General features: G+C 49.6%; 1 protein-coding gene across 1 annotated transcript in view; it reads left to right on the top strand.

Annotated features, from left to right (window-relative positions):
- LOC111149562 (N-acetyltransferase 10) overlaps nucleotides 1-27,137 on the top strand; it is a 37,507-nt gene that overhangs the window by 2,910 nt on the left and 7,460 nt on the right. Inside the window, exons 4-21 of the mRNA XM_022506659.1 lie at nucleotides 3,321-3,492; nucleotides 4,810-4,932; nucleotides 6,567-6,628; nucleotides 8,289-8,403; nucleotides 8,501-8,608; nucleotides 12,142-12,275; nucleotides 13,470-13,563; nucleotides 13,692-13,790; nucleotides 16,620-16,756; nucleotides 19,522-19,646; nucleotides 20,071-20,221; nucleotides 20,497-20,593; nucleotides 21,430-21,546; nucleotides 22,256-22,357; nucleotides 22,453-22,527; nucleotides 23,085-23,201; nucleotides 24,006-24,139; nucleotides 24,334-24,382. Of these exons, the coding sequence (XP_022362367.1) occupies nucleotides 3,321-3,492; nucleotides 4,810-4,932; nucleotides 6,567-6,628; nucleotides 8,289-8,403; nucleotides 8,501-8,608; nucleotides 12,142-12,275; nucleotides 13,470-13,563; nucleotides 13,692-13,790; nucleotides 16,620-16,756; nucleotides 19,522-19,646; nucleotides 20,071-20,221; nucleotides 20,497-20,593; nucleotides 21,430-21,546; nucleotides 22,256-22,357; nucleotides 22,453-22,527; nucleotides 23,085-23,201; nucleotides 24,006-24,139; nucleotides 24,334-24,382 (2,011 nt within the window). The remainder of the gene's footprint in view (nucleotides 1-3,320; nucleotides 3,493-4,809; nucleotides 4,933-6,566; nucleotides 6,629-8,288; nucleotides 8,404-8,500; nucleotides 8,609-12,141; nucleotides 12,276-13,469; nucleotides 13,564-13,691; nucleotides 13,791-16,619; nucleotides 16,757-19,521; nucleotides 19,647-20,070; nucleotides 20,222-20,496; nucleotides 20,594-21,429; nucleotides 21,547-22,255; nucleotides 22,358-22,452; nucleotides 22,528-23,084; nucleotides 23,202-24,005; nucleotides 24,140-24,333; nucleotides 24,383-27,137) is intronic.

The raw sequence follows: 27,137 nt of genomic DNA, 5'->3' as shown, positions 1-27,137 counted from the left end.
TAGTTTTTCAGGGATCATTAGGGAGGTGCTACCTCTGAGGACACTTCCAGATATAGAAAATGATAGCACAGATGTCCTTTCTGCGTTCCTGACAGTAAGTTTCGTTTATCTTATTTTATTTTTTTAAAGATTTTATTTATTTATTTGACAGAGATCACAAATAGGCAGAGAGGCAGGCAGAGAGGGAGGGAGGAAGCAGGCTCCCTGCTGAGCAGAGAGCCCGATGCGGGGCCTGATCCCATACCTGGGATCATGACCTGAGCTGAAGGCAGAGGCTTAACCCACTGAGCCACCTAGGCGCCCCGCTGACAGTAAGTTTCAAATCCATTTCATGCTCTATAGAGGACCGCATCCCAGTGCCTTGCTTTCTGCCTCTGAATTTTTTTACTTTTCTAAGCTGATCACGCCGATCTAATGCAGATTCCTTCAGTTGCCTTTTCTCATCTCAAATTTACTCTGCATTTTCATTCTCTTTTTTGCCTTTTGTTTCTGAGGAGGATGTGCCTCATCCCCTGGCCCCTGCAAACCCCTATGAGCGCCGCATTTCTTCTCTCACTTGTTTCGGGACCTGCATCCTCTTCCTCTGCCCCCTACTCCATACCCCTTTGAAATTTGCTCCCTTTTCCTGTAAATGTGCTCAGTTCTCCAGTCTCAGGAAAAAAAAAATGATGAGCTGCCTACCCAGTTTTATCTCTCAGGCTTTCATTTTTCTCTCACGTTTATTGCTGTGAAATAGAAACCTTGTGCACTTCTAGTCACGCTCTTTTTTAACTGGCTTCTGCTTCGATCATTGTGACCAGATTGTGCTCTAGGAAGTCACTGACAGCCCAACGCCTCATGCAGCAGCTTTTCTCCCTTTCTCCTTCCTCTCAGAGTTCTTTTTCCACTGGTTCACTGTCGTGTTTGCCGGTTGGCTCTCCTCTTATTTTTTGAAGCCGCAGTAGTCAGGACACCTGGTTGAAATAGCACACCTGCGCCACAACACACTTAGGCCCAGAGGGAGTTCCTTGAGGTCTGCACGATACCTACGGGAATGCGATGTCAGCCCTGCCTTAGCTGGTGTAGAGCCGTAGCCCGGATGCTCCCAGTGCTTGCCTGTCTCAGCTCTGCTCGTAGGCCCTGTTCTTTCCCGCTACAGTTCCACTATCTGTGTTCTTTTGTCCCCACGGCTGAAAGAGCTGTTGAGTGTGGAGGTCCAGCAATGTTGGACCTCTGTCTTTCTCCCCAAATTCCTGTGGCAAGATGCCCATCCCTGGGCCCAAGGAGGTGGGGGTCAGTCCGTCTAGTGGAAATCTGGTAGCTCAACCCGCAATTTTGTGTCTGGAGGAGTTTGGGGTGCCAAGTCGTGTTCCTTGGCAGATAACCCACTCTGTGGTCACGTCAGAGGTGCGCTCCCGTCTTGGCCTCAGTGATGCTTTCTCAGACTGCCTTCTTGAGCAGTACTCTTTTTTTCTTGATCTTACCTCCTACTATTTGCCCAGCTTGCGTGTGCGTTTCTGTCCTTGAGTCTCTCCTTTCTCCTTTATTCCCAAATGTGTTTGTCTCTGATGTTGACTCGGAAATGGAAATCTCCAGCTCAGGCTGCCCTGTGCTGTGGCCACTCCTGGCGTTGGCCCTGCCGCCTCTGTCTGGGATGCCACCGCTGCCTCTCAGGTGTCCCCTTCTGAAATGTTCCCCACTCTTCAGGGCCTGTCTCCTTCTCCAAACTTTCCCCCAAGCCCTGGAGTCACACTTTGGGGCGCCTCTACCCTCTTTGCTGCCTGCCATCTTCCAGTGCTGGTCACCCTCCAATCTCCCTCCCCGGGAAGATGCTCATTTGCGCCCTGGTCTTATTTTACTTCCAGGTGGTAAGTTCATTTAGTTAGGAGGCCTCGCCTGCTTATCTTTATATTTTCATATTTTCAGATGGTCTGGCATGTTAGTAGTAGGTGCTCAGGTGGTATTTGTTGAGTTAAATGCGTTGTTTAGCAGACTTTGAGCTGCTTTCAGTTGTACTTAGTTCCAAAGGCTAACTTTGATTAGTTGTCTTGCTGTTCTAAAAAATATATATAAATGGCGTTCTTGTAAGAAATATGAAAAATACAGATGAATCACATAGTTGAAGATAAAAGCGCTCATAATCTCAGTACATAGGCGTTGTTAGCATTTAGCTGTCACTGTGGATTGTTGTAAATCACAGTAGGTATTTTGTTGTATATATTCTTTCATAATTGGGCAGGTAAGCATTTTTAATATAGACTGAGAATAAGGCCTGTTGCCTGTCAGCAGAATGTGAAGTTTCGGGGCTTGCGTCACTGCCGTGCGGTTGCTTAACGTCAGACGGCGCAGAATTAAGTGGTTCACAGTGTTCGGGGCAGATTTGCCTTTCCACCTTAACCCTCCATCTTCACTTGTAAGACTCTCTTCTGTACCTCTTATAGCTCTCCCAACCCGGTCTTGAGGTGACAGAACACCAGATTAGCTGATGCTTGTAAGTCATGGGCTAAGGCATGAGCCCAAAGTGACAGGGACGGTCACCTTGCCCAATGGCCTCTTTCGCAAATGAAGAAATATGGGCCCAGAGGGAAGGCCTTTGTTCTAGCTATTCAGCTAGAGAACTGTAGTAACATTTTCATCAGTTATAATCCTTAATTCTGGAGTTGTCTTGTTTTTCTCTCTTTCTGTAGATCAAAGAGTTGAATGACAGTGGGGCGGTCAGGGATTTTAAGATAAAGAAGTAGTTCAGGATTCCTGAGAGCTATCCAGATCCCATTCCAACCCTTATATCCTCTGTCAGGACTGTCTTAAGTCAGGGCTGCCCTTGAGGACTTGATCCCACAGTCTGGGGAAGGAAGTAGATGAATTCATTTATGAAAAATGAATAAACTACCTGTGGTCACCCTGCCTTTCTCAGGTCTTCTGGGGAATCTGGGGAATGGTACTGTGTAGTGGAAACATGGGCTTGAGACTATGGTAATGAGGTGACCAGGGTTGATTTCAAACTCTGGTCTAGCCAGATGTGAGCTTTAGGTCCTTCCATTACTTTCCTTCGGAAGTTGAGTATCTGCAGAAGGTACCAGGGTGGCATAGCAAGGCCCCCCACAGACGCACCCTGGCTCCCCCCACAGACGCACCCTGGCTCCCTCCACAGCCCATTCTCAACCTCTCTACGCTTTCCTTCACCTTTAAAGGGCGGGGTTAGCCCTGTAGTTGCCGAGTTTCCTTCATGCTCTGAAGGTCTGGGTGGGTGATCATCGATTGGCCTGTCCCCTGCTCTCACCCTTAATAGCCTCTTTGGTTAACTGGCTCTCCTGGGGTGTGTGTGTTGGGGGTGATTGCAGTCACCGGAAGAAAAGAATGCGACAGCTCCAGAAAAAAATAAAGAACGGGACACTGAACATAAAGCAAGATGACCCCTTCGAACTGTTCGTGGCGGCTACAAATATTCGCTACTGCTACTACAACGAGACCCACAAGATCCTGGGCAACACATTCGGCATGTGTGTCCTCCAGGTGGGTGGCTTCCCCTGGCCTGGGCCCGGAGTCCGAGCACGAGCATTCCCCGTGAGAACAGCTGGGCCCTAAGGAGGAAGGCTCACCCACCCCCTCCCCTGCACATGGTCAGTGGAACACTTGGCCACCTGCCAAAGCAGACTTGATAACTCACCCTGTATGAGAATGAACTTTTCCACTTCGGGCAGCACTTACCTAGAGACACCAGAGCTGACACAGATGCTCCATCACAGCTGCTTCTGACCAGCTGAAGGTGAGAAAGGAAGTGCTGTGAACCCCAAGCGACCCCATGTCCCCTGGTCCTTGCTGGAACTAGCTGGAGACTTTGGTGAGCAGGGAGCAGTGGGACCTGTTTTCACCGACAGGGTGGAGTCCTATGTGCACTCAGGCGTTCTCCCCAGACCGCTCGATTGCCATAACCACTGGCAATACCCTCCATCCCTCTCTGTCCTTAAAATCCCCTCACTGTCCCCCTGCACAGAGAACTACCTGGTGCTTTTTTTCACTGGTATTATTCTCTTGCCAGCCAAGTTAATAGACGAAATTTCATGTTTTTCTTTGTTTTGAGCTCTGGTGGTCTGTGTTTTATCTTTTTATTCCTTGACACTGTGACCCTCGCATCCCCCAAAAAGTACACATTTAGGCTCAGATCCCCAATTTTGGTCTGTGTTTATAGTATGCATGTAATACTGTGGTAATATACGTTATAAAACATACCTTATAAAATGGAAATTAAGAAATGAGGGAAAAAATCATGAATTGGGAGTTTCTGTTTTTTCTTTCTACCTTCCAGTGGGTTGTCCCATACTGCTGGCTTGCACCCCACCTTGGAGACGAGAAGAGCGCCTCTTCTCACCCCACTGTGGATTGGGAGCGAGTGTTCTTAGGCGGCTGCTGTTACTGGTTGCCATGAAGAAGGCTCCCTTAGGCAGTGGCTCCCCCGTGTGGCACAGTTGAGTCTTGTCAGACAGGTTCTGTCTGTGAGCACATCAGAAAATGCGTGTGAGGGATTTGTGAAATCCAAGTGCAAATCAATGAAAGTGGGAGGATTTCTTCCCAAATAGGCTTTTGTCTGAGATTCTTAGACACACTTGACATACAAAACCAGGCACCCCTTTTCTCCAGGGCCGGGCTCGCTTCTCTGCCCATCGGGAAGGGGTGGGTGTATGTGTGTCCACACTGGTGAATTGGGTGGGGGCCATGGTCTTGGGTTTGTGTTCTGAAGCCCTCCTCCTACTCTATCACCTGACCCTTAGTTGAGCTTCCCTGGGGGTGCTCTTGGCATGACCAGCCCTATACAAGGTCTCCTTCTTCCAGGATTTTGAAGCTTTAACTCCAAACTTGCTGGCCAGAACTGTGGAAACGGTGGAAGGTGGCGGGCTGGTGGTCATCCTCCTACGGACCATGAATTCACTGAAGCAGTTGTACACGATGAGCATGGTAGGTGTGTGGTTTGTAACCGAACTCAGGCGGTTCAGACCAAGCTGTGTTTTTGCTGTTGGCCACTTTCTTTAAAGAACTTCCGTTGAGCAGTTCCAGTGAGCGGTGGCACAAGCTCTGAGCTGGGAACTTTTCGACTGCCAGTAATGAGAACGTCACTGTGGAGAAATGTCAGTGGCCCTGACTGTGACTTAGCCTCTGAATTTCACATTTGATTTTGGGTATTTGCGGATTTCTACGCCAGTGAGATTCGGGTGAGATGCAGCTGTTCCGTAGTTCCATTTCAGGAGTGGTATTCTGCAGAGAGCCGCGCTGGTGCCTCATTCGTGTATTGCAAAAAAGGGACCACGCACAGACATCCTCACCAGTCCTCATCCTTGCAGATGATGAGGGAACATTTGCCAGTTCCACCCCCAGTTTGGCAAGAGCTTTGACTGTGGAAGGGGTAGTTTCCATCCAGAGCCAAGGACATGGTTAGGAGCGGGACTGTGTCTCAGTGGATGCAGAGCTGTCAGTAATACCCCGTCAGTATTGCCACGTGGATGTTCTTAGTTCTTAGGTTTTCAGTCATGCCCATGGCCCTACTCGGGAATGGAGTTAGGATTAGCCTCAGGCTTTCACGAGCTGTGTTTCTACGGTGACCTGGACTTTCCTCAAACCTTAGTGGCTGCTTCCTGTCACCACTGCTCTTCCCATCACCTTCTTCTGTGGCCCCTCTGGCTTCCTCGGGTGTCCTGAGAGGCCCACGCATTTGCTGTGGCCACTGGGATATCGCAGGGCCCTCTTCCTTACCACATTCAAGTCCTTGCTCAAACACCGCCTCCTCAGCGTGGTCTTTCCTCACTCCCTGTTTGGAATGCGTGACCTGCTTTGTTTTTCTTCAGAACATTGGCCAGCTACCTGAAGTTACATATTTATTTGTTTATTGTCTGACTTCCTGTGCTAGTCTCTAAACTTCATGGGATCAGGGACTTTGTTTTCCTTGCTGGTACACTCCCAGATGATGGGAGAGTGGCCGGCATTTAGTAAGCACTAGTTAAATGCTTAAATATGAATGAATGAATGAATGACCTTGTGCCCATGTCAGTTTGTTTGTCCTTCTGCCCCCTTTCATATGGCTGTCTGCTCCTCACCTCAGAGAGCCTTCCCTCTCTGCTGCAGGTAAGTAACCGCCCCCGCCATTTGCTATCACTGCACCCTGGTTTTCATTTGTAGCATTGGCCAGAATTTTACTCATTTGTTTCCCTCCAACCATCAGACCGTAGGCCTCATGGGAACGGAGGCCATGCTTTGTTAAACACCAGTGTATAGCCAGCGTGTCTGGCACACGGTTGGCATGTATGTTTTATTGAATGAAGACATTTTATGGTGCCGGATAAAATGTGGAAAAACGCCAAAGTTGAGATGAGGGGAAGTTTATTGTCATAAAAAAACACTACACTGAGAGTTTGCTGATCCCCGTTCCAGCAAGGAGCGGTCCGACCCTTGAGTACAGCAGATCGCGTAGGGGTGGATTTCCAGCAGCCGCTCTGGCGCCTCTTATCCCAGGGCTGCTTGTTACAACGTCTGTACAGAGACCCGGAGCCCCAGCGATACTGTGGGATGTCTTTGTTCACGGATGTTGTCTCTTTCAGGATGTGCATTCAAGATACAGGACCGAGGCCCATCAGGATGTGGTGGGAAGATTTAATGAGAGGTACGTCTGAGGCACATTCCTTGGGCCCTTAATTGTGAGGAGCCGTGGCGGGAAACATATTTTTGTCTTGGACCCAGCGGAAAGCTGCGCTCTTGTCCGAGGGCAGGTGGCACGGGTGCAGAGCGGTGAGAGCCCGGACAGCAGCGGTGGTTGGGAAGCCAGCTGGAAGCAGTGAAAGTGAGTGGGGGCTGGGGCTTGAACCAAGTCCTCCTCCTCTCTGGCTTCTCACTTACTCTTCTGTCAAAGGGGTAATTTGTCTGGGTCACCGTTTCCCAAAATGTGTTTCACAGAATGTTAGTATTTTGAGAGGGACTTGATGTCAAAAGGGTTTCTGGCCAGTTGTGTCTGGGAAATGCTGATAGGGTTTGTCCTGTGTGAAGATTCATGTTGGCCTGTTGTAGCCTCTGGAAGTCTTGCAGCAGCAGGGACCTATTTAACTGATCGTTTCCCAGATTTATTTGACCACAGAGCCCTTTCTTAGGGAGCACTGGTTAGCAGCCTGTGAAACTCCATAGGAAGCTGTGGCCCGGGTCAGTGGTCCTCGTCTATATCAGTCTTGCTCACTGGGGACATGTGGCAGTGTCTGGAAACATTTCTATTGTCATGACTTGGGGGACACTGTTGGACGGGTGGGGGACGCTGCCGGCGTCTAGTGAGTAGAAGCCAGGGATGCTGCTGACCAGCCTGAGGTGAACAGAACAGCCCCACAACAAAGAGTCTGAAATGTTGCTTGTGCTGAGGTTTAGAAGGCCTGGCCTCGAAACTTGGGGCCTTTCCAGTTTTCATCGTCTCTGGTGCTTTCACTCAGTAGACGGATTAGGTTGGGAGCTGGCCGCCTGCTGCCAGATGGAACAGAAGGAAGCCTGTGACAGGAGCCTCTGAGGCTCGATCCTTGTGCGGGGGGAGGCCCTCGAATTCTCTAGCCAAACACACGTTTTCCTACACTCAGGAGCGTTGGTGTTAATTTCTTAAGGGAGCTTTTCTGTCTTCTCCCTTGTCTTTATTTTTTCCTCGTGGCAGAAGGTAAATTCATTCATATATGGGTTTGTTTCCCTGTGTGACTGGTGATCATTTATGGGGTGGATTTGGAGCTCCCCACTGAAGGATGGCCTGAGACAGCTCGGTCTTTAAAGGGTGAGCGTGAGAGGGTGTGGAAAGAGCCGTGTGACACAGGGAGCAGTGACGGTTGTGCACAGTAGGAGTGCTTACAGCCTGTCTCTCGAGACAGTTCTGGGTGTTCTTGTTTGCTGTATAAAGCACGTTCGGGGGCGCCTGGGCGGCTCAGTCTGTTAAGCTTCTGCCTTCTGCTCAGATCATGATCTTGGGGCCCTGGGATGGAGCCCCACACCGGGCTCCCTGCTCCACAGGGAGGCTGCTTTGCCCTCTGTCCTCTCCCACTCCCTTTTCTGTCTTGCTCACTCTCTCTCAAATGAGTAAATAAAACCTTAAAAAAAAAACAACAAAAAAAAACATGATCAGGTGCCTTGTAGAGGAAGCTCAGAATCCTCTTGCCCTGCCCTCCCAACTGTGTTTTGGCTTTCTGTTGCTTTCTTAGAGCTGTGCGGGCCAAATGACTTTCCTGAAGAAAAGCCACACCTTTGTTAAGTAGGCACTGCCCTCTTTCCCCCCCCCAACACCTCATGACCGTTTTGTTCCTCAGATTTATCCTCTCTCTGGCCTCTTGTAAGAAGTGTCTCGTCATCGATGACCAGCTCAGCATCCTGCCCATCTCGTCGCACGCTGCCAGCATTGAGGCCCTACCTCCCCGGACCCCGGTGAGTCAGCCGGCCGGCCAGGAGTCAGGCCGAGGCTGTGTTTTCTGTGGGGACCCTCCCGTGGCAGTGGCAAACCTTCTCCTCTCCTCTCTGGCAGGAGGAGAGTCTTGGTGCTTCTGACCTAGAGCTGAAGGAGTTGAAGGAGAGCCTACAGGACACCCAGCCGGTGGGCGTGTTGGTGGATTGCTGCAGGACCCTTGACCAGGTGAGTGTGGCATTCCGAGCTTCCCCACGCCAGGATGGACAGTGCAGGGGAAAATAGAACGTGCAGAAAGCTACAGAAGCCACACTTGGACAAGTAAAGACAAACCAGGACTTGGATCCTCCTGGGGAAGGGACCTTTTCTCTTGCTTTAACTTGTGCAGGAACATCAGGGCTAGTCTCTGTCATCTGCGTTCATAACAGGTCCAGGCATTACCTCCCCCTCCACCCCACGTCATCAGTTCTGGGAGTAGAGGGTCTGGGGCTGTGCTGGGGGAGATGGATTGAATTTAAAGAGGAACCTCCCCAGCACTTTTTCCAAAAGAGAGTGATATATCTGTATTCTTCCATTTTAGTTAAGTTTTAATGACAAAGATTTTGCTTCCGCTTTGTGTAGAAGTGAGAGGAGAGCCTGAGGCCCCTTGTGCCCTGGTTCCAGAGTGAGGTCTGATGGGGCCCTGTGCTGTGGTGTGGCTAGGTGGGCTGGGAGGGAGCTTCCAGGACGCATTTCTATGCTCACCAAGGTGATCAGGGCTGGTACCCTCAGCTTCTCTAGTGGTTCCTGGGCTGTGCGGGACCTGACTGTGCCCAGAGGGCTTCACGCTGTCAGGTGTGTTCAGGGTTCTGGTCCAGCCTGAGCCAGAGGAACAGTCCAGGCCTCTTGGCACTGGGCTCTGCCCTCATGATGGAAAACAGCTGCAGTGACACCTCCCACTTAGGGTGGAGGCCCAGCAGGCTGATTTCCCTGCTTCTTCTAGAAATAGAATTATTGGCCACATAGCTCTCTGTGCAGCCCAGGCTGCAGGCTCTCAGCTTCTTTGAGCCACTTTCTCATCCCCTTTGTCAGAGAGAGGAAATGAGCAAGAGGATGGAGAAAGGACAGAAGAGGGAGAAGTATAAAAACAGTAGGAGCGTTGTAAGAAAATACACAGGAAAAACATCACCAAGTATGAAAGAGCGTGCTTTAAAAATGGAAGATGGTGTTTCTACTTGGCAGTCCCCCTCTGCAGAGACAACTGCCATTAACAGTTTATTGTGTGTTCTTAAACTTTTCCTGTGTATACAAATGGAGATTTTACAAATATGTGAAGGGATTATGCTGTACAGTGTAAGTGGTCCCCTAGTAGGCATTTGAATTGATTCCAGCTTTTTTCCTATTATAGACAATGCTGTTAGGATCTTTTTTACAGATATGCACTGTCTCTAGGATAAGTTTCTAGAAGAATTGCTGGATTAGAGTGTGTGTACATTAAAACGGGTATCGCACTGGTTCATGGAACCAGCAACAGTGTGAAAAACGTGTTTTTTTCCTACACCTTGCCAGCACTGGCTATGGTTAAACTTCTAAGTCTACTAGTCCTGTGTTACAGGGACACAGAATCACTGTTTTGATTTGTGTTGCTTTAATTATGAGAAAAGCAGGTACTTTTTTCATATAATTACTGGGCATCTGGGTTTGTTTGTTTTGTAAATTATTTCGGGGGTTGGTTTTTCATTGTAGCATATTGTTTTAGGATGTATTTTCTAAAAAGATTTTTTATTTTTTTTAAAGATTTTATTTATTAATATGACAGAAATCACGAGTAGGCAGAGAGGCAGGCAAGGCGGGGCGGGGGGCGGGGGAAGCAGGCTCCCTGCTGAGCAGAGAGCCCGATGCGGGGCTCAATCCCAGGACACTAAGTTCATGACCTGAGCTGAAGGCAGAGGCTTAACCCACTGAGCCACCCAGGTGCCCCAAAAGATTTATTTATTTGAGAGAGAGAGCACACACATCTGTGCAGGGGAGGGGCAGAGGGAGAGAATCTTCAATCGGACTTCCTGCTGAGCAGGGAGCCCAACGTGGGTCTCCATCCCATGATCCGTGAGACCGTGACTTGAGCTAAAACCAAGAGTCAGACGTTCAACTAACTGAGCCACCCAGGCGCCCTTAGAATGCAGTTTTAGTCCAGATATCTTACCCTTCTGTTATGTTAGATTTTTCCTGGTTATGTTTTGTCAGAATTTAGAACTTCTCAGCAGGAAGCAACAAACAAACAAAATACAGCGCTCAGCAAAAGCCATTAAGAAGAGTAGGACCTGGATCTCTGAGTGTTTCCATCTGGAGAGACTCTGGCTTCTTGAAGCGCTTTCTCTTCCTTCCTTTCCATCTGCCTGGGCTTGTGTCTCCTCAATGTCTTCTTCAGTGTCACTGCCTGGGTGTGTCAGGCAGCTTCTTTAGGACCAGGCAGGCCAGGCTGGACCATTTGGCCTTCTTCCCAGTTTCGGCCTTTTCCTGGGCAGATTCCAGGCGAGGAGTAGAGTTTGGCCCCCAAGTAGTGTTGTGGTTCCTCCTCTCATTCAGTGCCTCTGGACTCTTGCTCTCCTAGGTGCTAGACATGACCCTAGGCACTGGGCTCCGCAGTAGAAAGGAGGGGCACACCTGCTTTGTGGAGCTTGTGTTCTGGTGGGGTGAGTCTGACGTTGAGTCAAGGAAATGGGCCAATCCTGATGTGTAGTAGAAGGTGCTGTGTACGATGGGGAAACACACAGTGTCACAGAGGGATCAGGAATGTAGGAGGTGGGCGGAGGCTGTGGTTCTGGGGGCCCTGGTTTAGAAGGTGATCCTTAAGCAAAGCCTTGAAGGAGTTGGGGAAATGAACCTTGGGGCCGTTGGAGGGAGAGTGTTTCTGGCGAGGGGCCACCAGGGCAGAGCTCTGAGGTAGGAGTCTACCTGGTGTGCTCAGGGACCAGCAAGGAGGCTGCCTTGGTTGAAGCAGAGTGAGCGGATGCGAATAGGGGGAGATGACAGAGGTCATGCGGCAGAGCCACGTGGCCCTGAAGGGCTTGGCACTTATTGTCTGAGAGGTGGGCACCCACGGTAGGTTTCACATGCCCAGTCTCAGCACAGCTGTTGGAGGGATCCCCAGGCTCAACTTTAAAATTTACCCTTTGGCTGCTGTGTTGGGTCTAGACTGTAGGGGAACAAAGGCGGAAGCAGAAAGACAACTGGGAGTCTCTTGTAATGATGGGGGAAGACTGCATGGGGGCTTTGAGCAGCATGGCAGAGGAGGACACAGGTGAGGGATCGTAGGATTGGTACATATTCTGAAGGTAGCATTGATGGGCTTTGCCGGTGAATCAGAGGTAGGGAGAAAATGCAGAGGCTGTTGGCCTGAACAGTGGGACAGTTAACTGAGAGAGGGAAGACTGTAGATGGAGGAGGTTGGTGGGGAACACCCTGGGTTCCCCTTAGGTCAGTTTGAGAAGTCCCAGCAGACATCCCAGTGGAGACATGTAGGGGCAGTTGCATGTATACAGGAGTTTGATGGGTAGGGAAGAGGTCTAGAAGCGGGTGTTCCCAGCATCCAAGTGGCATTTCAGGCGCTGAGACTGAGAGGAGATGACCAGGCAGTGAGAAGCCCAAGTGCTGAGCTTTGCCTCCTGGCCTGCTGGAACAGGCCCCCTTTGATTTAGCCCCGACTTCCCCACAGTAATGGCGGTAGGTGGCTGAAACTTGGTCTTTCTCCCAGCTCGCCTAATAGGGTTCTCTTTTCACAGGCCAAAGCTGTCTTGAAGTTCATCGAGGGCATCTCTGAAAAGACCCTGAGGAGTACTGTCGCGCTTACAGCTGCCCGAGGAAGGGGGAAGTCTGCAGCTCTGGGATTGGCTATTGCTGGGGCAGTGGCTTTTGGGTAAGGAGCTCTCATTCCCCCGCTTTGGGAAGTCTGAGCTCTGAGGAATAAGTGTGCGGAATAGGAGTCAAGGGACTGGGAGACTGTCCCTGGGGCTGTGTGAGCCCCTCTGTGATTTCTCTAGGTTGTGGGTTCCTGTCTAGACGCAGCGACACTGTTTCCCCCTCCCCTGGTGGTGCACACATATGCAGGCATGTGGACACATACACCAGGACCTTTGTGATCACTATTTAAAGTTGAACACACAGACAAAGTGGGACAGATGTACAAGAGGAAAGAAACAAGAGTAAGAAACTTTAAAACTCTTCAGGAGATGGGAATGTATGTGACTATCTTTGCTGACTGCAGAAAGTACACATTTGACATTTTAATGGTTTTGCTCAGTTGAACAGCTTGTTTGCTCTTGAGGAGCTGTCTTTGAGTGTGATGTTCCTTTCTGTTCTTTTGCCCTGGGCGGGAGGTTTATGCAGTTGCCAGAAGAGCGTGTACTTCCTGCTTCACAGGCAGAAATAATGGACCTAGAATTTACCATGTCCTCATATGCGTGGTCTTCCTTGGTGCTCCTAGTAGCTCTGTAAGCATTTCACGGCGGGATAAACCTAGGCCCAGAGAGTTTCAGTGAGTCACTCACGATTCCCCAGGAGGTCAGTGCTGTTAGTGCTGGGGCCGAGGGCAGCCCCTGACTTCTGGTCTGTCATTCCCGATGCTCCAGTGGGGCTGGTCAGCACCTTTGCCTTTGGCACTCTACACTCAGCCAGGCCCCCTGCAGGTTGGCTGCGGTCTTGGCCTGAGCTCCCATTGAGCTGTTGGGCCTCACGGTCTGAAACGCTCTTAGCACAGCTAGCGATGAGTGAGGCCACCCTCTGGTCCCAGGACACAGGCTCGGGAAGCAGTGCACACCTCTCGGTAGCGCACCTTCACAGATGTCAGGAGCGGGCTGCCGGGACGCACCGCCTTCTCACTGTTCATGTGTTCTCCTTAGTTTGGGACAAAAATGTATGCGGATCTGGAGTTTCACTTTTCCTCCCTAGAAAGTGTTCTTTTTTTTTTTTTTCCTTTTTCCTGCCGTTATCTTTGGTAATCACCTGTGGGACAGGGCAAACAACAATCTCTTCTTTCCTCTTACATTCCCTACACGTCCCTTTTGGATGTCCTGATTCCTTAAAAAAATTGTCCTTTTCTCTTGTTCAATAGGTACTCCAATATCTTTGTTACCTCCCCAAGCCCTGATAACCTCCACACTCTGTTTGAATTTGTCTTCAAAGGATTTGACGCTCTGCAGTATCAGGTAGGAAATGAGGATAAGGATTTACTTTGGTTCCGGGCTGGGCTTAAGTCTAGGTGAAGTCTTCGGAATGCCTGCTTACTTTAATTTTAGTTTCTAAAGTTTGTCCTTGATTTGACTCTCTCCATTAGGAGCACCTGGATTATGAGATCATTCAGTCTCTCAATCCTGAATTTAACAAAGCCGTGATCAGAGTGAATGTATTCCGAGAACACAGGCAGACCATTCAGGTGAGGCTTGTTCTAAAACCCTGCTGTGTGAGGCCAGTGTTCTTTTGTATCTAAATACAGCCATTTTAGGTCATTATGTCATGTGTAATTGGGTGTCTTGTGTACGTGTTGCTGCTCTATGATAAACCTGATCCAGATTTTCAGGCTCTTGTCAAGGAAAACCTGGAAGCAAACTCGCAAACGTATGTAGCCAGGTCGGAAGGTTATCGTTTTATCCCTTGGAAATTGAGTAAGTGGGATCGTGACTGTGAACCAGCTAGAAGAACTACACTCACTGTCTGACACCAGGTCTGATTTTCCTTAGTTACGGTAGGTTTTGAGATGGTGCATCTGTAACTAGAACAACAGCCTCACCATTTAAAAGAGAAAGAGAACTTTGGAAGATGTACTCTGAATCTTTGTGGTTTAGCTAGTGCCCTATTTTCCATTTTAAACTTTTCCTGAAAGCTCCATAAACCTCCAGTGCTCTGGAAGCCTGAATGGTGCGCACATGTCCAAAGGCTGCAGTTTTGTTCAGTTGTAGGGAAGCATCAGTGTGACAGGCTTGCAGAAGGGATGGAGGCCCCTGGGCTCCCAGCAGAGGAGGCTCATCGAGTATTTTCGGTCTTGGGGTGGGAAGTGGGCCAGGTAAACTTGGCAGTTTATGACCTTTCTGCCCGTGAAGGCATATGTATCCGCCCGTCAGGGAGCTATACCTTTCATCAAAGGTTCAGATTGTAAATAAAAGTAAGTGTCTCTGCCTTTTACCTAAGGATCTTCATTTTTTCCTGCTAGATCTCTTTCTAGAATCCTTTTGTTCTGTACATTTCTTCCCATTTTTGCCAGATTCCCTCAGCCTCTCTGAAAGGGAGGAAGTCCGATGGTGGGGTGGGGTGGAGGGCAGGCGACAGGCAGTGAGAATACAGAGACCTGTTAAAACTCAAAAAAAAATACACAAACCAGAGAAAGGAAACCTTTCCTTGAAATGCCCAGGCTTGGCCCTTTGCCCTTTGGATGTGTAATCAGAGACCGGCTTGTATTGCCAGAGTCCCTTTGTCTCCAGGCTGGAGTTTAAACACAGAAGAGGTGACCTGACTTTATGAGGCTCCATTTGGGTCCCTTTGAGGCCTCCTTCTCCTTGCTGGAAATTGAGAAAAAGACGAATATTAGATTAAAGTCGGCTACGCCTCTCCGGGGGGCTGCTTTCTGCTGTTTTTATGAGGTGCTTGTTTAGTTTTTTCCCCTTAAAGAGTACAAGACATGGGGCCCTACTGAGGGTGTGTGTTTGCTGTTAGAGTTGAGTGGGGCTGCTCTGTCCCTGACCCATCATTCCACTTCCAGCAAAGCAGTTAGATGATCTTACTTGTGAAGAAATACTTGAGAAAAGTACGGAGGTCAAGGTTATACTCAGAATCCAAGCACATAAGCCTAAGAAATATTGACACTTTGTTGTTTGCTATGTTTATTTCATATTTTAAAGTCACTTTTATTTTTGTCTAAAGATGTAAAGCATCAGAGACAAAATCGAAGCCCGTCTTGGGTCCCTCCCCATCCCATTCCTCCTGCCACTCCCCATAGGTAACTCAGCTCTGGGTTGGTGTGTTTCCTTTCATTTCCTGTGTTTGTATTTTACTAAGTAATTAGGTATCCATGAACGATAACATTACTGTACTTGTCCTTTTTGTGGCCTGCCTTGTTACTCAGCATTTGTTTTCAAGATTCGTCCAGATAAAAGCTTGCAGCTCTGGTTGATTTTCAAGCATTTTATGTTTATATTACTGTTTGTTTATGTTTCTAGGAATGGAACTATTCGATTTAGGGTATGCACAGATTTCCCCCTTTTCTTTGTTTTTGCCAGATTCTCCTTTAAAAAAGTGGACCAGTTTACCTTCCCACCAGCATTTTTTTTTAAATTTTTGTTTTCTTCAAGTTCTTACCAACACAGGGTGTTTTATGGCTATCTATTTTCCGTGTCCACGAGTGAAATGGGACCTCCTCGCCGTCTTTGGCATTGTGCTGCTTACTAGCGAGGTTGCGTGTCTTTATGTTAGTTCAGGTTTTCCCTCCTGTAAAATACCTCTTCGTGGCCTTGCCCAAACTTTAAAAATAGCAGGAGGCCCTGAAGAAACCGAAGGGGTGGTTTGCATGCGTAAGGACGCCAAACTTAGGGCAACTTTGTGGTGTTAGGTAGCCAAGCTTGTCATACAGTTAAGGATATGTGAGTGTGTATGTATTAGGAAGGCATCTTCGAGTCTTAGAAGCTTCCTCTTCAGGGCTGGGAGATGTGGCCTTAATGATGACGGTGTCCACGCAGGTAGCCCAGGACCCAGTGTATAGGAGGTGCTTGAGACACCTGATCGTCCCAGCAGCGGTGGGATGATCAGTGTGTAGGAGGTGCTTGAGACATGCTGCTGGGACGAGGCTGTGCCTCTGGCTCCCTGGCCAGGGCGAGGCTGGGGAGAAGCATGGGAAGATGAAGAAAGGAAGGGGGAGCCCCACCTATCAGTACTAGGCCAGGCACCAGCCAGGGCATTTTTCCAGATTTCCCCGATGTTTCTCCCAAGCAGCCATCAGATGGGCATTTCCTCCACTTTACCGGACAGGAGTCTGAGGCTGCGAGGCTGAGTGACCCGTCCGGGGGCACGTAATCAGTGGTTGAACTTCCGAACCCAGGTGTTGGGCTTCAAGCCCATTCTGTTTTGTCCTGCCAAGAAAAAGTGGAAAGGAGGAATGAGAAAAGAACTGGGAAGTGGGAAATAGGACAGAGAGGGGTCTTTCTGAGGCTTTGCAGGGATCACAGCTGTGGTCCCGGGGTGGCCGGGTAATAACATAAACTTTTCTTCCCCACAGTATATACACCCTGCAGATGCTGTGAAACTGGGTCAGGCCGAGCTTGTTGTGATTGATGAAGCCGCTGCCATCCCCCTGCCCCTGGTGAAAAGCCTCCTGGGCCCCTACCTTGTGTTCATGGCATCCACCATCAACGGGTAAGCACTAGGGTGGGAGTCATTGCTCCCGTTGTAGGTTCTTGACCATTAGCGGGCATAAGTGAACATGCCTGGGTTGGGGTAGGTGGTCTGCTTCTCGAAGCCAGAGTCATAGGAGCTGCTTTGGTCTCTCCTGGCGCATTGGAGTCAGGCTCTCATTAACGAGTGGCACCCACCTCTGGTTTCATGGTAAAATGGGTAGCACGAGACTGAAGAATTTCATAACTCAAGTGGTGAGGGTATCATCTTGTCTCTAGACCTGATTAGTTTTCAGAGAGCACCCAGCAGTACTGATGTCACTCTTAGAGCCATGCGAAAATACAGTGTGACAGCAGCTATCAAATTAGTATTAGATAGCAGTCTTTTTTTTGTAAACATTTGTTTATTTGAGAGCAAGGTAGGGGAAGGGGCGGTGGGGAGAGGATCCCTAGCGGACTTCCCCCTGAGCGTGGAGCCTGACTCAGGAATTGATCCCACAACCCAGAGATCGTGACCTGAGCCAAAACCAAGAGTCAGATGTTTAACCAACTGAGCCCCCCTGGTGCCCCAAGACAGCAGTCTTACAGTGGCTCAAGGGCTTTGTTTAGATACTTGAAACATTTAGTTCATGCTTGGCTGTGGAACCATTAGGAAAAACAGGCAAGCAAAAAGAAAAGTCACCAATAGTATCACCACTGAGAAGTAGCTTCTGTTCGAATTTTGTTACACATTTTCTACACATTTACTTTACTTTTTTATTTTGAACAAGAATGTGAACATCGTTTACATATTGTTTTTAGTTTGCTTTTTTATGTAACAATATATTGTGAGCTCTTTCCAGATCAGTAAGTATCTATCTTCAATATTGGAAAGATTTCTTTGTGTGAATCACATCTTGAAGAGATAATCCTCTGTTAACAGATATATTATTGTGTCTGCTTTACTATACTGAAAATATTTTAAAACATGGATTTTACTTTTTTTGCGAACAGTTTTATTGAGATATAATTCATATACTAAGCAGTTTATCCACTTCGAATGTGTAATTCTGTGCTTTTTAGTATCTGCACAGAATTGTGCAACCAGCCCCACAATCAATTTTGCATTTTCATCACCCCCAAAAGAAAAACCATACTCTTTATCTATCACCCTCTAATCCCCCTGCTTTGGGGAATACTAGTCTACTGTCTCTATAGATTTGCCTGTTCTAGACAATTCATGTAAATGGAATCAAACAATGTGGGGTCTTTTGTGACTGGCTTCTTTCACTTACCATGTTTTCAAGGTTCATCCGTGTGTCTTGTGTTGGGATTTCCTTCCTTTTAATGATCAAATAATATTCCATTGAATGTTTATACACATTTTATTTTTCCATTTACTTGTTGTTGATGGACATTGGGGTTGTTTCTGTCTTTTGGCTGTTAGGAATAATGCTTCTGGGAAGGTTTTCTGTGTGGACATGCTTTCAGTGCTCTTGGGTCTATACCTAGGAGTGAAATTCCTGGGTCAGATAGTAGCTTCACATTTAGTTGCTTGAGGATCCACCAGATTGTTTTTTAAAGCAGCTGCACCAATTTAAATTCCCACCCGCAGCGTATGAGATTTCCAAGTTTTCCATGTCCTTGCCAGCATGTGTGTTACATGTCTTTTTGATTATAGCCATCCTAGTGAGTGTGAAGTCGTGTCTCGTTATGGTCTTCATTTGCATTTCCCTAATGGCTGACGATGTGGGTGGGGCATCTTATCATGTGCTTATCCACGGTTTGTGATTTTTGGAGAAATAGCTATTTAGATCCCCTGCTCATTTTTCTATTTGGCGTATTTGTCTTTTTATTACTGAGTTGTAAGTTTTCCTCATGTATTCCAGGTACCGGTGCCTTACATGATTTACAAAAATTTTCTTCTATTTTTTCCCCCACTTGATAATGTCCTTTGAAGCACCAGAAATTGTTTTGTTGTTTGTGCTTACTTGTTTTTCTTCTTTTTTAAATAAGTAAATGGAATTCTTTTGAGAAAACTTTGTTACGAGTGGCTGGGAAGGAGAATAAAATACCTCAACGTTCCGATTTTTTGATCATTCTTTAAAAATAGTATTCGAGTAAGAGGAAGTATTTATATGGTCTATAAATATTATCATAGTACATACCGTGAGGTGATGTAATACTGAACAAAAAAGAAGACCCACTGATCAGTCTATCTCCCGCTCCGCCCCCACCCCCAACCTATGCTGTGACTGAAGGAGGAAATACAAATGAGAAGAGTCCGTTTGCTGACCAGAGTAAAGACAATTTCTTTTTTTTTCCCAAAATCTTTGTTAGTTACTTTGTCACCTTCTCAGTGGAAGTAGGGCTGAGAGGAATTACTGAGGTGGTGGGTTATTCAGTCTTGATTTTCCAAACCGGAAGCACTCTCTGCCTTCCTTCAGGTGCATCTGCAGTGGCACCTCGCTCACTGACCCTGAACACTGTCCAGTTTGTTATGCTGAAGGCTGTATTCGCCTCCTCTTTCCAGTCCTTATTTTCTTTTTGGTTCACAGCATCGTCCCGTGAGGTGTGAGGCTTAAAGCGGGTGAGTTCTTTGCCCAGAGGTGCTAAGTAGTCACGCCAGACTTGAACCCCGGGCCCACCGGCCCCCAGCTGAGGCACCCTGCTGCCTTGCCTCCTGTGGGCGTGTACACCCTCTGTGGGGAGTCCAGACGGCAGCAGGGTGAGGAAGGGAGCTCTCCATCCTCTCCTAGGGGGTGGATTTCGGACGTCCTGCCTGATGGCCTTTGCTTTTGCTCCTAGCTATGAGGGCACCGGCCGGTCCCTGTCCCTCAAGCTGATCCAGCAGCTCCGTCAGCAGAGCGCCCAGAGCCAGATCAGCACCACCGCAGAGAACAAGGCCACAGCGACAGCCAGACTGGCCTCAGGTACCCCCAGAGCTCTTGACGGGCCTGTCCACGCCAGGTCCCCGCAGACCATGTTGCAGGATCATCTCCTCATACCAGCCTGGCCAGCCATGGGGCACAGAGGCTGGGTCCCCAGAAAGTGGAGTTGCTTTCCCCAGGGACCAGTAGGCCAGTGACCTGTTGGGAGCCTGACCCAGGCCTTCTGGATTGGGCCCTGGTTTGTCACCGCCTCAGGGCATGGTCGCACTGACTTAGTGGGATCCCTGTGGGATCAGTGTCACGGCAAATTGAACATCCCCCAGAACAGTTTAAAACCACTCAGTTTGAATTCTCCAACCATATTTACCTGGGCCTGTGACAGAGGGAGTAGAACATTTGCCTTGCTCTTTTTGACAAAACGTATCTAACAATTCTTCTCATCGTGTATGTGTGTTTCGGGGAGCAGCGCGAACCCTGCATGAGGTCTCCCTGCAGGAGTCCATCCGATATGCCCCCGGAGACGCCGTGGAGAAGTGGCTGAACGACCTGCTGTGCCTGGATTGCCTCAACATCACCCGGATAGTCTCGGGCTGCCCCCTGCCCGAGGCCTGCGAGCTGTATCCTCCCGGCGCCTGCGCCCTGTGAAGGGAGGGGGCGGTGAAGGCACTGAACAGAAGGCCTCGGCCCTTTGTTCCATAGGCTGCTGCTCCAGGGAGAGGGGAAAGTTGAATGTTCTCCATTTCCTTGCTGTTCCTTCCCTACAATATGGGGTTTCTCTGAGGGACGTGGGGCTCCTCCTTCTGCTGGGGGCGATCTGTGTATCCACGTCCCTTCTGGAAGCAGTCCTGTTTTGGCTCTCCGCTTTGTTTTGGTTGCTTAACTCCAGACCCAGCTACTATGTTAATAGAGATACCCTCTTTTGCTACCACAAGGCCTCTGAAGTTTTCCTGCAAAGGCTTATGGCCCTCTATGTGGCTTCTCACTACAAGGTAACTGCAGCCAGCCAGCCCTCGGGTGCACTCTAGCGTTCATGGTCCCTTTTTTGGCTTTTCATATCTTTTACTTCCTGATGGCCCAGGTGACCATTGTCCTGGGACTTAGATGTTCTGCACTGATACTGCTGGAGAGATTGCATTGTCCATTGTTCAGACCCGTCTTGGGCTTCCAGCTGCGCAGAGTGTGGAATTCCTGCTCGTAGCTGGGGAGAACGGAGAGCTTTGCCGCTTTTAAAATAGGGTCTTGTGTTTCTCACTTGTCTGCTACACAGATGGGCTCAGATGGCATAGCAGCGGTTACCTGGTGGTACTGACTGACCGAGGCCACTGTTGTACCTCTGGGCTGTATTTAAGGAGCACCAAATGAGAATTTAGTATATTTGAAAGTCTTCCAGAGTGAAGGGCATCTTTGGAAGGACACTTTGTGAGGCTCTAGGTGGCATTGTTACGAACACCCTTCAAAGGAAGGCTGAAGAGTTCGGTGTTAGAAGTGGTGATAGGTTTTGTTGAAGTAGCAGCCTCTTCTCAGGAAAAAGTTCCCTTCCCAGTGGTGAAATCCACAGTGCTGACGAAGCAGTCCTCTGCCCTCCTCCGTAGCCTCAGCACTTGTGTAACGATGACAGCAAACATTTGAGGCAAAGTCCCTCCTAGGCCATTTTGCAGGGTCTCGGGCTGGCCGGCCAACATACTAGAAAAGCGCTTAGCCGGGGTTCAGCTCACAGCCTGGCTTGGGCGAGGGCGGTACTCCAGTCAGCCCATGACTCCAGAGTGGCCTCTCGAGTAAAGAATAAGAGGAGTGGTTCTCACGGACTCTGTTTATGCCCCCACAGAACTCTCCCAATGATCTCCAGATGCTTTCCGATGCACCTGCTCACCATCTCTTCTGCCTCCTGCCCCCAGTGCCCCCCACCCAGAATGCCCTGCCGGAAGTGCTTGCTGTCATCCAGGTATGGTGGCCGTTATTTGGGGACACACTTAGGAATCAAGTGTTAATGACTCAGTAGCTGGGGTGTGTCGGGGGAGGTGTTGATTCCCGGGGTGGAGCCAAGTGGCTGGGTGATTTGAGGCGGGTGATTAGGGTGCAGGGAAGGAAACTACCCCTGCCAGAAACCCAGATCCTCACTGTTGGAGGAGAGGTGAAGGTCGGAACTGGCCACTCGTATTTTGACCTAGGGTTTTTCCTAAAACAGAACTTTTTTGTTTGTTTTCCTCCTTTATTATAAAAGCAATACTTGTACTTCTAAAATTAGAAGAAAAGGCTTGGAAACAATAATGTTTTTAATGCCTGGCATGTACTTACACATTTTTTTCTTTTTTTTTTTTTAAGATTTTATTAGAGAGTGTGCGCACACCCACACATGCAGGGGAGGGAGAGGGACAAGCAGATTCCCCGCTGAGCAGGGAGCCCAGTGTGGGCGTCGATCCCGGGACTCTGGGATCCTGACCTGAGCCAAAGGCAGACGCTTAACCGACTGAGCCACCCCGGCGCCCCTACTAATGCGTTTCTATGTTATTTTTCCTTTTCATATACATAAGATCATAATGTTAGGAAAGAGCTGGCCTTGTCAGGGTAGCTGCAGAAGAACATTGATGATGTTCTGTGAATGGGCTCACTCCTGCTTCTGGCCTGTCTGCACTGTCCTGCTTCCCCCGCAGGTGTGCCTTGAGGGGGAGATCTCTCGCCAGTCCATCTTGAACAGCCTGTCTCGAGGCAAGAAGGCTTCGGGGGACCTGATTCCGTGGACGGTGTCCGAACAGGTGGCGCCCTTTCCCTGATGTGGCTGAGTGATTGAGGACGGCGGGGCTGGACGAGGTTTTTGTGGCTCACTTCCTGGCTTGTGTCTCCCACACAGTTCCAAGACCCAGACTTCGGCGGCCTCTCCGGTGGAAGGGTTGTTCGCATTGCTGTTCACCCGGATTATCAGGGGGTAACTCGTCCTCAGGCCTCTCAGACCTGCTGGGCTTCATTAGCTGCAGCTGTGCTTCTGGCGGCTCCCTGGGCCGGGTGTATGTGGCTGTTTGGGTGGATGGCTAGTCAAGGAGTAGGCAGTTCCAGGTACTTCTCTGCTGTGGAGAGTTTGGCTGGGGCCAGGGATTGGCAGGTGGACAGGGTGATTGTATATGCTCGCTTTTCTTCTGTGAAGACAGGGCACCCGTGAACCTGACCTACTTTCCACAGTTAGCTCCTGTCTCTTCGAAATCCCCACTGAGGAGTCCGCTGTGGAGACGTCCGTTTGGGGCTTGCTGATCTGGGGCCCAGCCCTCCTGCTGCTCAGGCTAGATGGTGTGAGAGTGGGAGTCATAGGGTGCTCGCTCTTAGGGCCTCTGCTTTGACCTCACGGAGGGATTTTATTGGTTCTCTGCCAAGTGTAGTTTGACTCAGAACGAAGGCTTTCTGGAAGCAGTACAGGGGCGTAGAGGTGCTTCCGACAGATTGAGAACCTTTCTTGATCTCTTGTCTGTTTCCCTCCGTGTTGGCTCCCAGATGGGCTACGGCAGCCGAGCTCTGCAGCTGCTGCAGATGTACTTCGAAGGCAGGTTCCCTTGCCTGGAGGAAAAGGTCCTGGAGAAGTCACAAGAAATTCACACGGTCAGCAGCGAGGTAAGCCTCTTCTGGCCGAATGCCTGGATGCCGGGAGGATGGGCCTCTGGGTCTTCGGGAGCAGCAAGAACTGTTCAGCGCTCTGGGCTCTCTGAGCACTCGCAGATTTCCTCTGTTTTGGAGAAGCAGCGGCTTCTGGAGGCGCTTGAATGGAGAGCCTCAGATCAGCCTCAGCAGCATCACCTGGAAACTTGTTAAAAATGCCCCGAGCCTTGACACAGGCCTCCTGAGTCAGAGGGCGGGGAGGGCCCCCGAGATCCGTGTCCGCTTCATCTCCGCACTCGTCGGCCTCCTCCTCGGGTCACTGAGCCCAGACTCCGGGAAGTTGTGTCTCTCTTGGTGACATCATGAATGCCGTGAACTGCAACAGTTTTTCATACACGTTGACTTGAGTTTCACAGTCTGCCCGTTTGGGAGGCAGGCAAGGGGCTTGTGATTAAGAGCTGGCTTAGAGGTTGGTCCTGCCCAAGTCACAGGGCCACCTGGCGACAGAGCTGGATCTTCAGGACCCTGTCTCCGTCTCTTCCTCAGTGCTAAGGCATTTTAAAACCGTGTAGCTGTTTTCCTGAGTTTGAGGTGTGGAGCGGTGTGATTTCATGCGTGTCCAGGTGTTGGGTGTGCTGGGGAACGATTGCTGGACCCAGTGGTTGCCTGAATTTTAAAAACCAGGGAACAAACAACAAACCTGTCCCAGTTTTTGCTGTGTTTCGGTCCGAGCCTGGCACGGTGAGGGTGCTCGGGAATGTCACTGAGCTTCCTCTTCCTCTGCTGGGTGGACTGTGTTCTCTTCCTGGCATCCTCCAGGCCGTCAGCTTGTTGGAAGAGGTCGTCACTCCTCGGAAGGACCTGCCTCCCTTACTCCTCAAACTGAACGAGAGGCCTGCCGAGCACTTGGACTACCTGGGTGTGTCCTACGGCTTGACCCCCCGGCTCCTCAAGTAAGGGTTTGCCTATCCTTCCTTCCTTGTGTCACCCCGTGGCCTTGGTGTCCCGAGAGTGAGTGTTCTGTGGGTTGTGTGTGTCTTCCAGCCAGTGTGTTTGTCAGCCATCCACTGAGTACCCTGCCTGTCTTCACGTATCAGCTGCTCTCCGAAGGGGCACGCAGTGACCTGCTCATTTTGTATCTTCGCAGGTTCTGGAAACGAGCTGGGTTTGTTCCTGTTTATCTGAGACAGACCCCGGTGAGTGAGGCAGAGGAGGGGTGTGGGTTTGTGGTTACAGTTAGTGACAAGTCCTTACACGGGCCCTGGTACCTCTTTCTGTGGCTCTGAGCACGTGTGCCCCTGCCTCCAAGAGGTTTGTTCTGATTGACACTGAAACGGCTGGCATCCCTGAAAGGCCACGCAGTCCCACGCTTACTCCCACACTGTGTGGTGCACACCTGGTGTGTGCTTGGCCTTGTTTGTGCTTGAGTATAAAGAGGCAGAGGTGCACATGGACTTGTTCATCAAGGAATCAGGAATCCGGCAGCCTGGGGGCCTCTTGGAATTTGTAAAAAGTAAAATGATGTTTTTAGGAACTGGTTACAGGTGGGCAGACTCCAATTATGGGCTGGTCTCTGAGGGAGGAATGTGACTGTGGGGCTGACAGAGCCGTGGAGGCTGTGGAAGGGGGAGTTACTGACTGGGAGATCTTAAAAAAGAAAATCATGTATTTACCACCTGCAGTGAACAAGACAAGCCACGACGCTTATTTTCTGATGAGTAGAAATAGGCAACAAGAAATTAAAATGACAACTTTTCAGATCGTGCTAGGTGCTGCAAAGAAAAGGAAACACTGAACTTGTAGTGGACTGAGTGGTCGGGCTTCTGAGGGGTGGCCTTTCAAACTGGTCCCTGAGTCATCAGAGTGGACTGGCCGTGCACGCATTCCTGTGGGAAAAAAGTGTTTCCTAGCAGCAGGTGCGGTGAGCACAGGGCCTGAGGCAGAAGTGAATTGGTGGTTTGAAGGAGAAGAAGGCTGGCGAGGCTCCCGGTGGGGCAGTGAGGTTGGGTGGGGCCTCTGTTTGCTTCCCGTCCACTTGGAGGAAGGTGTTAAGGAACTGTGACTACCATGTAGACCGTGGACGGCGGTGGCCTGAGAGTGAAGGCAGGGAGGAGGGTGCCTGAGACGGGGTGCAGGCTGTGAGAAAGTGGTGAAGACGGACAGAAGTGGCGGAGGCCAGGCGTGTTTGGGGGTCGAACTGACAGGTTGGATTGGAAGATGAGTGAACCAGAAGAATTGAGGGTAATTCGTGGGTTTTGGCTTGAGAGTCCGGGTGAGAAACTAGAAGGTGGAGGTGCTGTTTGCTGAGAAGAATCGCTGGAGGAGGGACAAGTCTGGAGGGGAGGACAGCGGGAATGCTCTGGCACAGTGCGACGTGTTGTCAGATACCTGATGGGAACATGGGACGAGTGGTTACCTACAGGAGTCTGGTCCTCCAGGGCGAGTCTGGGGTGGAGATGGACACCTGGGAGTGTGGTCTCAGCAGAATATGCTGCCTGGGTCAAGGACTTTGTTTTCTTCAGAGCTGTAACCCCAACACTTAATAACATTTACCACGTAGAGTACTAAATAGTTGGGTTCAGTGAATGAGTACATTTTTAAAGTTATTGAAAACCGGGGCTGAAAGCTGAGAAGAGGGTGCATCCTGGACTCTCCAGCCTCCAGAGGGGTAGGTTAGAAATGGGAGTGGCCTTGAGCTGAAGGAGAAAGTGGGGGGAGGTATCCGAAGCTAAGTTTAACGAGTGTTTCAGGAAGGTGGGGGGTGCCTGGGTGGCTCAGTGGGTTGAGCGTCCAACTCTTGATTTCGGCTCAGGTTATGATCTTGGGATCGTGGAATCCCACTCTGCATTGGGCTCTGTGCTAAGCTTGGAGTCTGCTTGAGATTCTCTCCCTCTCCCCATCTCCTTTTGCCGCTGCCCCCATCTCTGCCTGTGTGCATGTACTCTCTCTCTCTCAAGGAAAAAAAATGGTAAAAGGGGGAATCTGTGGCTGTGGGAGAGCAGGTAAGCTAAGACAAACAAATGGCCAGTGGACTTGCTGGCAGTGGTGACTAGAGGGAAAGCAGCTGCCTTAGAGCTCAGGGACCATCCCAGCTGGAGAGAAGGGGAAGCGAGGGAGTAGATGACTTTAGAGGAAGCAAGAGGGAACAGAGAAACCAGGTAGCTGTAGGGACATTGGCATTAAGAGGAGTTTGTCAGATAGAAGATTCTAGAACATGTTTGTTTGCTATGGGGTCTGATCTTGTAGAGACTGCACAAATAGCACAGGTGACAGGGGTCTGATTGCAGACTTTGAGGCAAGGGGAGTAGGACCCCGAGAGCAGGAGAAGTGGCCACCTCCTTCACAGCAGCAAGGAAGGCAGTTTGGGCACAGAAGGTGTTGGTCAGTTGCTTGAATTGGTGTTGGGTGGATGAAGTTCTCTTCTGGTTCCTTCTTTTTCCCCAGGGAGGGGGGGCTATCAGCTGAGAGAAGGGGTGTTGGAGGTTCGTTTTGTTTTGTTTTGTTTTGTTTTTTAAGCATACAAGGCCCATATCCAAGGATGGTGCCCATTTGAGTATTTAAAGTGGGCCTGGCCAAGACTGCTGGGTGTTGGGCTGCCCCGTGTGGGCACAGAGCAGCTCGCGCATGGGCTGGGTCCTGATTAGTGAGTTCGGTTGAGGCCGGGCTGTAAGTCTGCTGGTCAGCTGCCAGGAGAGTTCAGACCATTGAGCTCAGCATCGACCGTGGCTTATTCCTTGCTTTTGTGCTCTACGCCGCTCATTGGTGACATGGTGTGGGTGTTTTGTTCTATAAATGCTCTTTGGTCGAATTCCATTAGATAGTTTTATGGTGTGGGCTTTTGTGGTTGTTACAGAATAAAAATTTAAAAAGCCATGCCCACTATTTAGCACCTAAAGAAGCTTGCATTTGCAAGCTAATTCACCAGTATGGGAATTCTAGGTTTGGGGCATG

The sequence above is a fragment of the Enhydra lutris genome, unplaced genomic scaffold (assembly GCF_002288905.1).
Source record: "Enhydra lutris kenyoni isolate GAN:26980312 unplaced genomic scaffold, ASM228890v2 scaffoldscaffold22, whole genome shotgun sequence".
NCBI classification, from domain to species: Eukaryota; Metazoa; Chordata; class Mammalia; order Carnivora; family Mustelidae; genus Enhydra; species Enhydra lutris.
Note: the sequence above shows the minus strand (reverse complement) of the source record. Positions and strands in the feature narration are given on the sequence as shown.